The 12576-nt window shown below is 42.6% G+C and overlaps 1 protein-coding gene across 1 annotated transcript in view; it reads left to right on the forward strand.

Moving 5' to 3' along the window:
• The window catches only part of afap1 (actin filament associated protein 1), a 263294-nt gene that overhangs the window by 172316 nt on the left and 78402 nt on the right, over positions 1-12576 (forward strand). Inside the window, exon 11 of the mRNA XM_049568925.1 lies at positions 1534-1609. Coding sequence (XP_049424882.1) covers positions 1534-1609 — 76 coding nt within the window. The remainder of the gene's footprint in view (positions 1-1533; positions 1610-12576) is intronic.

Below are 12576 nucleotides of genomic sequence, written 5' to 3' on the forward strand. Positions count from 1 at the left end.
TGCTTACAGGTATCGAAAACAAAATGATAACTTACCTCATAAGCAGTCAATTAATTGCTGCAGAACGATGATGCCACCTCCATCAGGTGCGTCAACAGGGTCATCCGGGATTTCCTCCACAGAAGGCATCTGCTCTAGCAGTTGTACGCCACATCTCATCGCCACATTATACAGGACACAGCAGGCCATAGTCATCAAACATGTTTTCTCTGGAGTGTAGAGAAGCTTTCCACCTGCCGAATCCAGGCACATCCACCTGGCGTTCAGCACTCCAATTGTGCGCTCTACCACGGAGCAGGTGCGTGTGTGCCGGTGATTGTAAGAGCGCTCCTGCCCTTGACTGGGTTCAATTAACCAATAGGATTTTTGAATTAAATAATAAATCATTGAAAGTCATTTAAAGCATATAATAATATACATTATATCATACAATCTGTTTTCTTATGTTCCTGAAATAAAAAACATGTTTCCGTGCATTCAGCAAGCAATTCGTGAGCTGTATAAACAGGATGATTTTCTCTTATCTGGGTAAGAGTGCTCTCAGCCACTCGTAAATGTTGTTCTTACTTAAGAGAAGAGCGAAAATAAGAAAACATTGGTGAATCCCAAAAGTCAATGGGTACCAACAAAATAAGAGAAGATCAAGGATACAAACAAAAATGAGAGAAAATCCGTTCGTAAATCGTTTCTTGCATGAGGCCCAATGTCTGGAAGATTACAGAGCACCAACATCAAAATTGATTTTTTCATAACATGATCACTGTGTAGTTTAAAGGAAAGTTCGGGGGTGATCCACACACCAAGATATTTAATTGTTCTACTTTGTGAAGAGATTGACCATCTTTCAAAACCAAAGAATTTGAAGTTGAGGTTATATCTCACACCTAGAAGCACTGAATAAGTTTTTGTTTTATTGAGAAGTAGTTTGTTAGCTGACAACCAAGTTTGTAGGATATCAAAATTAGATTGTAGGGACTCTTAAATATGTGATAAAGAGGCTTTTGATATGTATATAATGGTACTACCTGCATACAGTTGTGCACAGCAATTGGAAAAGATGAGTGGGAGTTCATAAATGAAAAAAGAGAAAAGAAGTGGTCCTAGAGTAGAGCCTTGAGGCACACCTCCGTGAATTAAACCACAGCAATGCATGCTGAGGAAGACCAGTAGCATGAAGTTTGTCCAAACCATAATAGTCATCAACCAGATGAAAAACTGTGATGAGACAAGCAAATATTGCTCCTGTGAGATGACCGCAGTTGGATGCAGAGAAAACATAATTAGTGAATTTATGCATAGCAGTAGTTGTGCAAAAGTTAGATCTGCAACCAAATTGATATTGAGAAAGGATATTGTTATTATTATTATTAAGATAGTCTAATAATTGATTATAAATCTTTTTTTTTTTCAAACACTTGAATTGAAATAGTATTAGACAGCAGTGTTTCTTTTTTCAGGAAAGTACTGTTTTGTTTACTTTGTACCTGTTTTATATTCATTGTTCTTCCTGTTTATGGTCTTCCCAACTGCCAGAAGGCTTCATGTGACAGACCAAGCTCAGATGGTGAAGCATCTCATGAAAATGGACACAGCGACTGCAAGGACCAAGGTGAGAGTCCACATAAAATGTCCCCAAGGACTTTCCAGGAAAAAACTCAACTCAACTCAACTCAACTCAACTCAACTCAACTTTATTTATATAGCACTTTACACACAACACTGTTGATCGAAAGTGCTCAACATCATACACAGAGGAAGACAAAGAGCTAAAGAAGAGAACAAACAAGAGAAAAAGAATAGTACCATCAAAGATAATAGTATAATTAGAGTAAGGTGCAATAAAATCCTGATAAGGAAGCACAATAAAGGCAAAGACTTCAGGTTAAAAAAACTTGGGGTGGTTGGCTTAGGCACAATCAAAGGCGGCGGAATACAGGTAAGTTGTTAAATGACTCTTAAAAATCTCAGTGGTGAGGGAGAACTGGATGGGATTAGGGAGAGAATTCCACAATTTTGGGGCAGCGATAGAGAAACTCCTGTCCCCATGACACTTAGTCCTAGATCTCGGGACTGATAAAAACCTTTGATCAGAGAATCTTCGCTCTCTGGCTGTGTGATATGGGGACAGGAGTTAGTTAAGTAGAAGGGGGCGAGACCATTGAGAGCCTTATGTACAAGCATCAGAATTTTAAAATCAATCCTGTAGCTAACAGGCAGCAAATGTAGTGAGGCAAAAATGAGGGAGATGTGCTCCCTCGCCTTTGACCTTGTCAAAACTCTGGCTGCTGCATTCTGGACAAGGATAAGGAGGACTGATTGATACCAAAGTATAGTGAGTTACAGTAGTCAAGGCTGTGGATATGAAGGCATGGATGACTTTCTCCAGGTCAGAAATACAGAGAAATGATCTGAGTTTGGATATGCTGCATGAAACTGCTTTGTTTGTCAAATTTTAATGCCACGTCGAAAATGACTCAGAGGGAGCTAACGGGCCGAGGTGAGAAGGGATAGTGTTGGTCAGATACTGTGGTACAAATAAAATAACTTCTGTTTTACTGTCAATGAGCTGGAGAAAGTTTGCTGCCATCCAGGATTTGATATCATGAAGACAGTTATTGAGGTTGGTTAGTTTATTATAGTTGTTTGGCTCTAGGGGGAAGTAGATCTGAGTGTTGTCCGCATAACAGTGGAAAGAAATGTTGTGCTTTTGGATAATGTGGCCTAGTGGGAGCAAATAGATAGAGAAGAGGATTGGACCAAGTATGGAACCTTGGGGAACATCACAGAAGATGGGAGCTGAGGAGGAGGATGATTTGCCAATGGAGACACTGAAGGATCTGTTGGATAAGAATAAGGAAAACCAGTTCAAGGTGGGACCAGAGACCCCTGCCCATTCGTTTAACCTGTGGATGAGAGTGAGTTGATCTACTGTGTCAAAAGCTGCAGTCAGATCTAGGAGTAAGAGGATGGAGCAGTTTCCGGAGTCGGCAGCCAGAAGGAGGTCATTGGTTATTCTGAGTAATGCAGTTTCTGTACTATGAAGAGCTCTGACACCTGATTGGACTGGTTGGTTGAAAACTACTTTTTTGAGAATTTTGGAAAGAACTGGGAGTTTGGAAATTGGTGTGTAGTTGTGGAGGACTGAGGGATCTAGATTCTGTTTTTTTTGTGGCTGGACTACTGCGTGTTTGAAAGATTTCGGAACATGGCTGGTTTCCAGAGAGCTATTGATAATTGAGAGAATACTGGGACCGATGGTGTTAATTACTTCTTTGAAGAGTTTGGTTGGTATAATATCAAGAGAGCAGGTGGAGGTTTTCATAGTGGAAATAGTATGATGAAGCTCTGGTAAAGTGATGGAGTAGAAGGAATTAAAACTGACAATGTTTTCAGTGGAGACGGATAGCCTATTAGCAGGTGGAGAAATACTAGCTCTGATGTTTATTACTTTGTCTCTAAAGAAATTTAGAAAATCCTCACATTTAGAGACAGATGCTTCAAGACATGGGGTGGGGTTGGAGGAGGTGACATAGTTTAACACACTATAAAGTATCCTGGGGTTATGACAGTTCTTGTTAATAAGATCAGAGAAATATTGGGCCCTTGCATTTTTGACTACTAGCTGGTATTTCTTCAACAGATCCTTCAAAATTTGAAATGAGACCTCCGGTTTATCACGCTTCCACCTCCACTCTGCCCCTCTGCAAGCTCTCCTTATTTCTTTGCTGTGAATGTCATTAAGCCACGGTGAGGCCAGAGGCTTAAGTTTTTGAGTTTTAACTGGTGCTACAGAATCAAGGATAGCTGAAACTGTGTTATTGAATTGTGAGACAAGTTTCCTAGTGCTCACGTGGGACGATGCAGTCTCAATACTGTTTATGCTAGGAGCCTCTTTATAGGCTTCTGCAAATCTAGTGGCAGTGGAGGAATTTATAATGCAAGAGTAGAAGAGAGCAGGGCGGAGAATCTTTTTATATTCCTCCAATCTGTCTGTTAAGACACATCTGATTTTCTCTAGGTGAAAGGTATCTGTTAGTATTGTTATCCAGTGGCTGAAAGATGGGAGTTCCTTCCCTTTCCAATGCTGCAGAATCCGTTTCTTAGCACAGAGAAGACCATAAGACAGTAAGCGGTACTGGGCTTTTGAGAGGTTTTTTGAAGTTTCTGAAATGCCAAATAAGATGATAACAGGGTCAGACTCCATTTGCACTTTCAAAATTTTTGTAAAAAAAGAAAAAATCTCCAACCAGAATCCCTGTAACCTTGGACACAAAACAAAACTGTGCAGTAAGTCTGCTTCTGCATAGTTGCATTTATCACAGATAGATGACAGATCTTGGTAGATTTTGCTAAGTTTCACCTTTGAATAATGTAGTCTGTGAGTAATTTTAAACTGTATTAAATTGTGTCTTGCATTAAGAGAACACTGGTTTACAAATTGCAGTGCCCTTTCCCATACCTCCCCCGTTATCTCCAACCCCAGCTCCTCCTCCCACTTCCTTTTAAATGGTCCTGTATCGACTTGATCGTGATCTTGCCATATACCGTATAAAAATGAAATGAAATGACATGCTTATCTAATATACTCTGACTAAAACGAAGCTCTAGCTTATCTGGCTCAGCATTTTCAAAGTTGTGGAGATGTGTTTTAACGAAATGTCGGACCTGAAGATACCTAAAGAAATCCGTCTTTGGAATTTTATAATTCTCCTGGAGCTGCTGAAACGATGCAAAAGTGCCCTGAAAGTAAAGATCCCCCACCCTACACAGTCCCATTTCCCTCCACCGGTCAAAACCTCCATCTGAAGCTTGTGTTGTTTGGACATCTGTCGCCAAATTAGGATGGTATTGTGTATAACTGGGTTGTGATTATGAAGTGATTTTTTGAGATGGATGGGAGACATCGCTACAGCCCCAAGTGAGTAAGGTAGACAATCTTCACATTCTATATACAACCAGTTGTCAGAAAGGATGGTCTCGTCCAGCCAGTAAGCGATGCAACAAATATTGACGGCCCAGTAGTAGCGAGTGAAGTCTGGTAAGGCCAGTCCTCCTATTTCTTTCCGTTTGCATAGGTGACCTTTTTTAATTCTATGAGATTTATTGTTCCAAATAAAAGGATGAATTATAGAATACAATTTTTTGAAGAAGTTTTTCTTAAGATGTATGGGCATGCAATGAAAAAGATACAGTAATTGGGGCAGAAAGACCATCTTGACTGCGCTTACCCTAACTATCATTGAAATTGGCAGTGTTTTCCAAAATTCTATCTTTGCCTTAAGTTTTCCAAGCAAAACTGTGTAATTAGCCTCAAATAGTAAATGATATTTCTTTGTTATCCGAATTCCTAAATATGTGAACTCCTCAGGAGCTAGTTTAAATGGGATCTGTGCTAGGATATTTGGGTCTTCACAACATATTGGCATAAGTTAGCTTTTATTCCAGTTGACTCTATAACCCAAGAAGGAACTGAATAATTCAGTTGTGTCTAACAGAGCGGGGATTGATAATTTCGGCTGCGTTATATATAATAAAATGTCAATACAGTAGTTTAATCCAACTAACTCCTAATCTAACTCCAAAACCAAATTTTTCTAGCATGGCAAATAAGTAGGGCCACTCTACACAATCAAAAGCCTTCTCGGCATCCAAACTCAAAATGAACAAATCCTCCTCCTTAGAAAGCTTGGGAGAGTAAATGATATTTAGAAGACGTATGAAATTATGAAGCTGTCTGTTTGGGATGAACCCAGTCTGATCTGGATGTATCAATTTTGCTACATTAGGACCTAGTCTTTTTGCTAAGGATTTAGCTAATATCTTGGTCTATATGACCCCGCCTGTTTGAGATCTTTCCCTTTCTTGGGAATGAGAGTGATTACCACTTCATTAAGGAGCGGGGGAAATGTGCCGGCTTCGAGGGCTGTGTTTTACAATTTTAAAGATATGGAGTTAAGATGGCACTGAATTTCTTATAAAATTCATTGCATATCCCATCTGGTCCCGGGCCTTTACCGTTCTTTAAAGTGTGAATTGTTTTGGTTATTTCATCGCATGTGAATTCCATGTCAAGGAAATTACTGTCTTTCTGGGAGAGAGTAGGGAGGTTGCACTTTTCCAAGAACTGTGCCCTGACCTCTGTTGAAGCATGGGCTTGTGAAGTATATACGTTTTCATAAAATTGTTTAAATGTAGTATTGATGTCATTATGAGAGAAAATAGAGGCGCCAGATTGAGATTCTATGGAGTGAATAGTTCTGTCATTTTCCCTTTTCCGTAGTTGTCTTGCCAGTACTTTATGAGGCTTATCCCCAAATTTGAAATAGGTCTGTTTAATGTACATGAAGGCTCTAGAGATCCTCTCCGAAAGGATTTTATTCAATTGATATTTTAGAACTGAGATTTTATGATGTTTTTCCCCGATGGTTGTGCAGCATTTTCAGCATCCAGTTTCTGTATTTCTTCCTCTAATTGTATTTGTTTAATATTGTTCAGTTTCTTTTATGAGGACTGGTAAGATATGACACAACCCCTTATATATGCCCTTAAATGTTTCCCATAGAAGAAGTGGCGATACATCATTTACATCATTGGTTTCGAAAAAAAATCTAATTTGTGTCTCCAAGTACTCACAAAATTTTCCCCTCATGAGGAGTTGGGGATCGAACCTCCAGGGTCGGCATGAATTTGTTGTCTCAAGCAGCTCCAGCGGGATGGTGACAGGACAATGATCAGAAATCACAATGCTATGGTATTTGACATTGCGAACTGCGGACAAGAGTTTCCCATCCAGCAAGAAATAATCAATTCTCGTGTAGACATTAAGCACCTGAGAATGAAACGAGTACTCTCTGCCTGTCGGGTTCATAACTCTCCATACATCAAACGTATTTTTTTATATACAAGTTCAAAAAAAGGGCTGCATTAGAGGTGGGCACTCTTTTGGTAGACGATCTGTCTAAGTATGAATCTAATGCCAGATTAAAATCACCTACAATTAAGTTTGAAGTAGAAAAATCAGGAATTAGACTAAAAATTTTCCTAAAAAACTCGTCGTCCCAGTTAGGCCCATATATATTGAGCAGTGTAATAGGGGTGGATTGAATTTCACCCGTGACTAAAACATATCTCCCTTCTTTATCTGCTATAGTAGAATGGTGTAGGAATGGAACGTTTTTGCGTATGACAATAGCCACCCCTCTGGCCTTGGCAGAAAAATTAGAGTGATACACCTGATTAATCCATTTAGCTGAAATTTTGTGATGGGCAGCTTTCAGCCTGCAATTTCCTAAGATGGGATAGTACTTTGCCTCGTTTTACAGGCTCATTAATGCCCTTAACATTCCAGGTACAGAAAGTTAAATTCCTTCTTGCAGTTATGTCCTCTGGTACCTTATCCTTTGTCACTCTCATAACCACTCATGTTCCTGAAATGTCTGCCTTTGGTGTTTGTCTTACAAAAGTGCATTCTAGGCAGGAAACCCCCTGTTAGAGCCATTTTTGTATCTGTATCCAATGATGTGTGGGTCACTGGTTTCCACAGTAGGTGGTGTGTAAACAATGGTGTTTGTGAAGGTAGTACAAGTAGAGGAAGAGTTAATTACTCTACAGGTGTGCTGCTTACCGGGAGAAGCACACAGTTTTTTGACCACCATTTAGTGGCCCAACTTTGAGCCTTTTGTTTGTTTTGCATACAAGTTATAATGGTATAAGTGTGTGTAGGTCGACAAAGGCTATATTGTTAAAGGACCAATTGTTGCAAATAAATGATCTACGTTTGAGCAACCGCATGGACTCTGATTCATTCAATGGAGCCACCACAGACGACGTGTCAATTAGAAGTCCTGGTCGCAGCTCCTCAGTGGCTTAGGGTTTTTGTTTTGTAGAAATCAAGTCAAGTCACTACACCCCCCTTCCCCCTTTAGAAGACCAGAGAGAGAAAAAAAAAAAAACATTCAAAAGACACCACAAGTCCTGTAAACCCATCACCAAACTAATCTTAATCCTAAGCATAGACCACCTTACTAGTGTAGTCCTGCCTGAATAAATTCGGCTCAAAACCAACAAAATATACAAATGGTGAGACTTAAGAGGTCCCTTAATGGTTAAATTTGTTTGAATAGAACATATGATACGAGTGAGCCAGTGTTGTATATTATGTGGGAATTGCATATCTATGAAGTTGAGCTCTAACAAAGAAAGAAAAGAGCAAAAAAAAAGAGTAAGCTCAACGTTTTAGCAGTTATTCAGTGCAAACTAATTTATGGTAAACAATAACCTCATATGAACATACAAAACTGGTTCTGTTCACTCGTCATTTTCTGAACTACTTGTGTGTAGAAGCTTAATTCTGGTGTCCTTTTAAATCCCTGAGTGTCTGTGAAGGAGGGTCTTCACCGCTGTGATGCCCGTTGTGAACAGTGGTGCCTCTTAATTCTCCTCAGATGGTCCAAACTGATGCTCCACATAGCGGTGGGCCTCCTCTGGGTTTGTGAGGAACATCTCCGATCCATTATGTGACACCTGTAGTTTGGCTGGGTACAAAAGTCCAAATCTGACCCCAGGTCTGTCACACAGGAGCTTTCTTACTGAGGTGAGAACAGCACGGCGTTTAACTACTTCTGGTGGGAGATCCCTGAAGATCTGGATCCGTTGCCCTTGGAATGTTAGATATTTAGATTACTTTCCAGATAATATCGTCGAAAGTATGAGAGTAGTGGATCTTCGCAATAAGGTGACGAGGGGGCTCATCGTTCCCGGGGTTTCTACGTAGGGCTCTGTGAGCTCTGTCGATCAGCAGCAGCTCATCCAGGTTTAACACATCCTTCAGCAACTGAGCCACAAAGTCCCTCGCATTATGTCCTGCTTCTTTCCCCTCTGCAACTCCCACTACCCTTAAGTTCTGTCTCTTGGAGTGCCTCTCGAGGTCTAGACATTTTTCCGATAGAGTTTCAACTTGTCTGGATAGTTTATTGACTTTGTCTTCTAGTTACTGTATAGCATCAGATGCATCGTTAGCCGTCTCAGCTAGCTCCTTCAGAGTTTCTTCATGTGAGTTTACCTGAACTTTGAGCATTGTAATAGCCGTGTCATTCTCAGCTCTCAGCGTTGCAATCTCCCCCCTCAGTATCGCCGTGACTTCGGAAATCTCCACTTCGATCTTTTTGCAGATATCTGACTTGAAAAGGGCCAGGCCCGAGTGTTGCGACGATATTGCACTGAGCACTTCGCTGATGTCTGCCTTCTGAGCTGCCTCACCGGCATGGCTGTCTGAGTCAGTGCCTGCGTCGTCATTCGGGCCTACTCTGTCATCCGCATTCGGCTTACATTTGAGTTTTTTCTGCATTTTACCACCTGTTAACACTTTGTTAGAGTTTGCAGTAACTTTTTATCTTCTTCGGTGGCAGAAACTTTACGTTGGTTTTGTAAAAAATTAAGTTTTAAAATGAGATTTGGCAGAGCTACAAGGGAGTGCGTCCTACTTGCTCATGGCTCAACAGCGCCCCGCCTGCCTACTTTTGTTTATACATAATGTGCCTTTTTCGGGGCAATGGGGGCGTGAGCAAGTAACAAAACGTGTAGCTCAGCATGTGACGTAAACAGTAACGTACTCTGAGGGAAGCCGCAGCCGGTCAGTCCTTCGGCAATTCTCTCATAAGTTGGCCCGTCCTTCACCGTTCCCGTCATTTGACAGTTAATGGCCTCTTCGTTTGCAAGGGCAAGGAGGGCGCGCAATTCCTTGTCTCCCCAGTTCCTCGTCTTTACAGTGTCTTTCAGGTTTGTGTTTCCCTCTTGCTACTAGCTGCTCATTCCTGCCATCAGCTGTTTCCTGTTAGTCCACCGCCAGTGGGTCCCACGTGCGGCGTCATCAACAGCTCCTCCCACAAGTAATTTACAGCCCCTCCCGTGGCAGAAGGGCACCTCGTTCTTTTTAAACCAAAAAGGTTCCGCCAACATGTTTACCCCTACGTGGCGGAAAATTGGGCACCTCGGATCAACTCGCCAATCCGGCTCTGTGTGTCTAAATGCTCACAGCTTGCCTGCAAATCAGCCCAACATTTGAAAATCTGGCAGTGTAAAAGGGGCTAATGATAAGGAGGCAGTCAAGATTTTGGGACAGAATAAAGTCTTCACAGACAAATGATTTGTTTGACAGTGATCTCACATTTGGCAGACTAAATCTGGAGGAGAGGGGAGGCGAGGATGAAATTATAGACTGCGAAATAGTAATGAGATTGTTATAATATACTGAGCGGGTGGACTTGGAGACAATATTACGATGTCTGAGAGTAAGACGGGTTGGGATGACAGTCAAAGGAGGAGCAACTGACTGTGAGCTTGACAATTTTTTACAGTGCAGGCTGGGGAAACAGTCAAACAAGGGCTATTTTCAGTCCGGCAGGCAGTAGCATACTGGGAAGGCACCATAGGGGAAGAGGGAGGGACCTGTGTGGGTGTGTGAGTGAGGTGAGACAACAGTCAGTCACGTGGGTGATATTGCACAGTGTGCTGCAGATTAGCCTTTAGCATGCTGCAGCCTAACTTGTTGGGGTGGATGCCATCTGACTTAAAAAAGGATTGGCGATTTTAAAACAGGTGGAAATTGTCAATGTAGTAAACAATGTGAGTCCTGCAGAGAGACTGGATCCAGGTGTGAATGTAAAAGATCCTGCTGAACTTTTCTGACCCACAGCTGTGAGGAGAAAGTGGTCCACTGATGAAGATGGATTTTCTGCAGCTGTTAAGCAACTGTAAAAGTCTCTTAAAGTCAGCTTTGGTCAACTCGGATTGTCGATAAGCAGAGTCATTTGTCCCAGCATGAAGAATTATTCTGTGGATGGAGGGCTGCAGTGTTTGGAGCAGATCTCGGAGCTTTGCCAGGATGACGGGGGCCGTGGCTCGGGGGAAACAGTGCATCATGGCATTGAAAAAATGGATGTTTCTGGTTATCGAGTCCCCGACTATTAATGTAGTCGGAGTAAAAAGGGGGTGAGGAGATGTTGAATGTGGGGCCTCATGGCTGGATGAGGTGAGCTGAGAGGTCGGTGGAGGAGACTTCGCCTGAGGCAACGGAGTGGCTGGAGAGGAATGGACAGAGAGGGGGGCAGGAGTATGCCGCGGTGCCGGTGTAAACAGTGGTATGGAGCGGCGAGTCCTGGTGTGAAAGGAGTGCTCAGGTATGGCTGGAGGAGGCGTTGGAGGTGATGGCGACATGGAGATGGAGGGGAAGAATGCTGGAGATCCTCATTTACAGGAGGGAAGTCGAGAGGTACAAATTTATTCTCCAGCTGGATGTTGTGGTGAGGTGCGCCAGAGGAGCGCCTCCCTCTCCTGCCGCGAGGAGGAACCAGTGACCAGGGCTCAGGGTCCCATGGAGTGGAGCTGATCAGGGCTTAAGGTTTAGTCCCCTGACGGATCCAGGAGTCATCACAGATGGTGTCCAGAGGAGGGGCGGCAGCAGCAGCAACAGGACCAGAGGAAGATGCATCAGAGGCTGGAGCACAGGTGGAGCCAGTCTGTGGAGGACCGTAGGTGATGGTATCTATTAACAGTTCGGCTTCACGGATCTGATACAGTGTGGACATTCGTCCTTCCAACTCTGCAATCTTCTCGATGAGGCAGGTGCAGCTGACACAGCCGGATGGAGGGGTAAGAGGAGCCATGCTGTGCGTGGAACCTGGGGGAGAAAAACAGAAAGGCGGCCAGTACACGGGCTAAAGGTGCACAGCTCTAAGATACTGATGAAGTGTAGCAGCTGTAAGCAGGGAGGGCACAGGTACTTACACGCAGACACACCCACAAGTGGGCCCGGTGCAGTGATCAGGCCTCAACCGTAGGCAGCCTTGACACCTAGTATAGTCCTCGGCTGGAAGAGCTTCAAGCCACTAGCCACTTTGCTAGCTCCGTTTAGCCGCTAGCTAGTGCTGACAGCCGAGCTGAGTTGTCCACACTATCTCCACAGTATTTCCTCAGTAACTCCAGGAATAGTGCAAAAGATGGAGAGGGCAATAGTGATCAATGAGTAAAATCCAGAGGTAAAAGTACTTAAAATCCTTCTTACAAATGACAGGGCTTAGCCTAGCAACCAGGCTAAAAACAAACCTAGCTAAGCTAGGTTAGCAGCCATCGAGGAAGTCCAGTAGCCAACAGTATACCTGATCAACAGGTCTGATGGTTAAAATTGTAAACTCTGTAAAAACGTGTTGATAAAACCACCAGAATCTATAAAGTGTCGCATAAAATGTGGCTTAAAAACTGGATAAAATGTCAATTTTTGACAGAGGCTCTAACAGACTGACGTACCGCCAACCTGTACCGACACTGTGTGAGTGGTCATGCGTGTGTGTGTGTGTGTGTGTGTGTGTGTGTGTGTGTGTGTGTGTGTATGTGTGTGTGTGAACCACACCAGAGTTTGCTGCTTGTGCATTGCTGGGCGCCTCATGTTTTTGCGTGCTATGCAACTCATGTCTTGAGTTGAAAAAACTTCAGTTAAAATGAGCAACAATAATGACCATGGTTGAAGGAACATGCAGAAGCAACAGGAAAGACATAATTGTTCTAACCACACTTTTTTAT

Source organism: Epinephelus fuscoguttatus, linkage group LG23 (assembly GCF_011397635.1).
Source record: "Epinephelus fuscoguttatus linkage group LG23, E.fuscoguttatus.final_Chr_v1".
NCBI lineage: Eukaryota > Metazoa > Chordata > Actinopteri > Perciformes > Serranidae > Epinephelus > Epinephelus fuscoguttatus.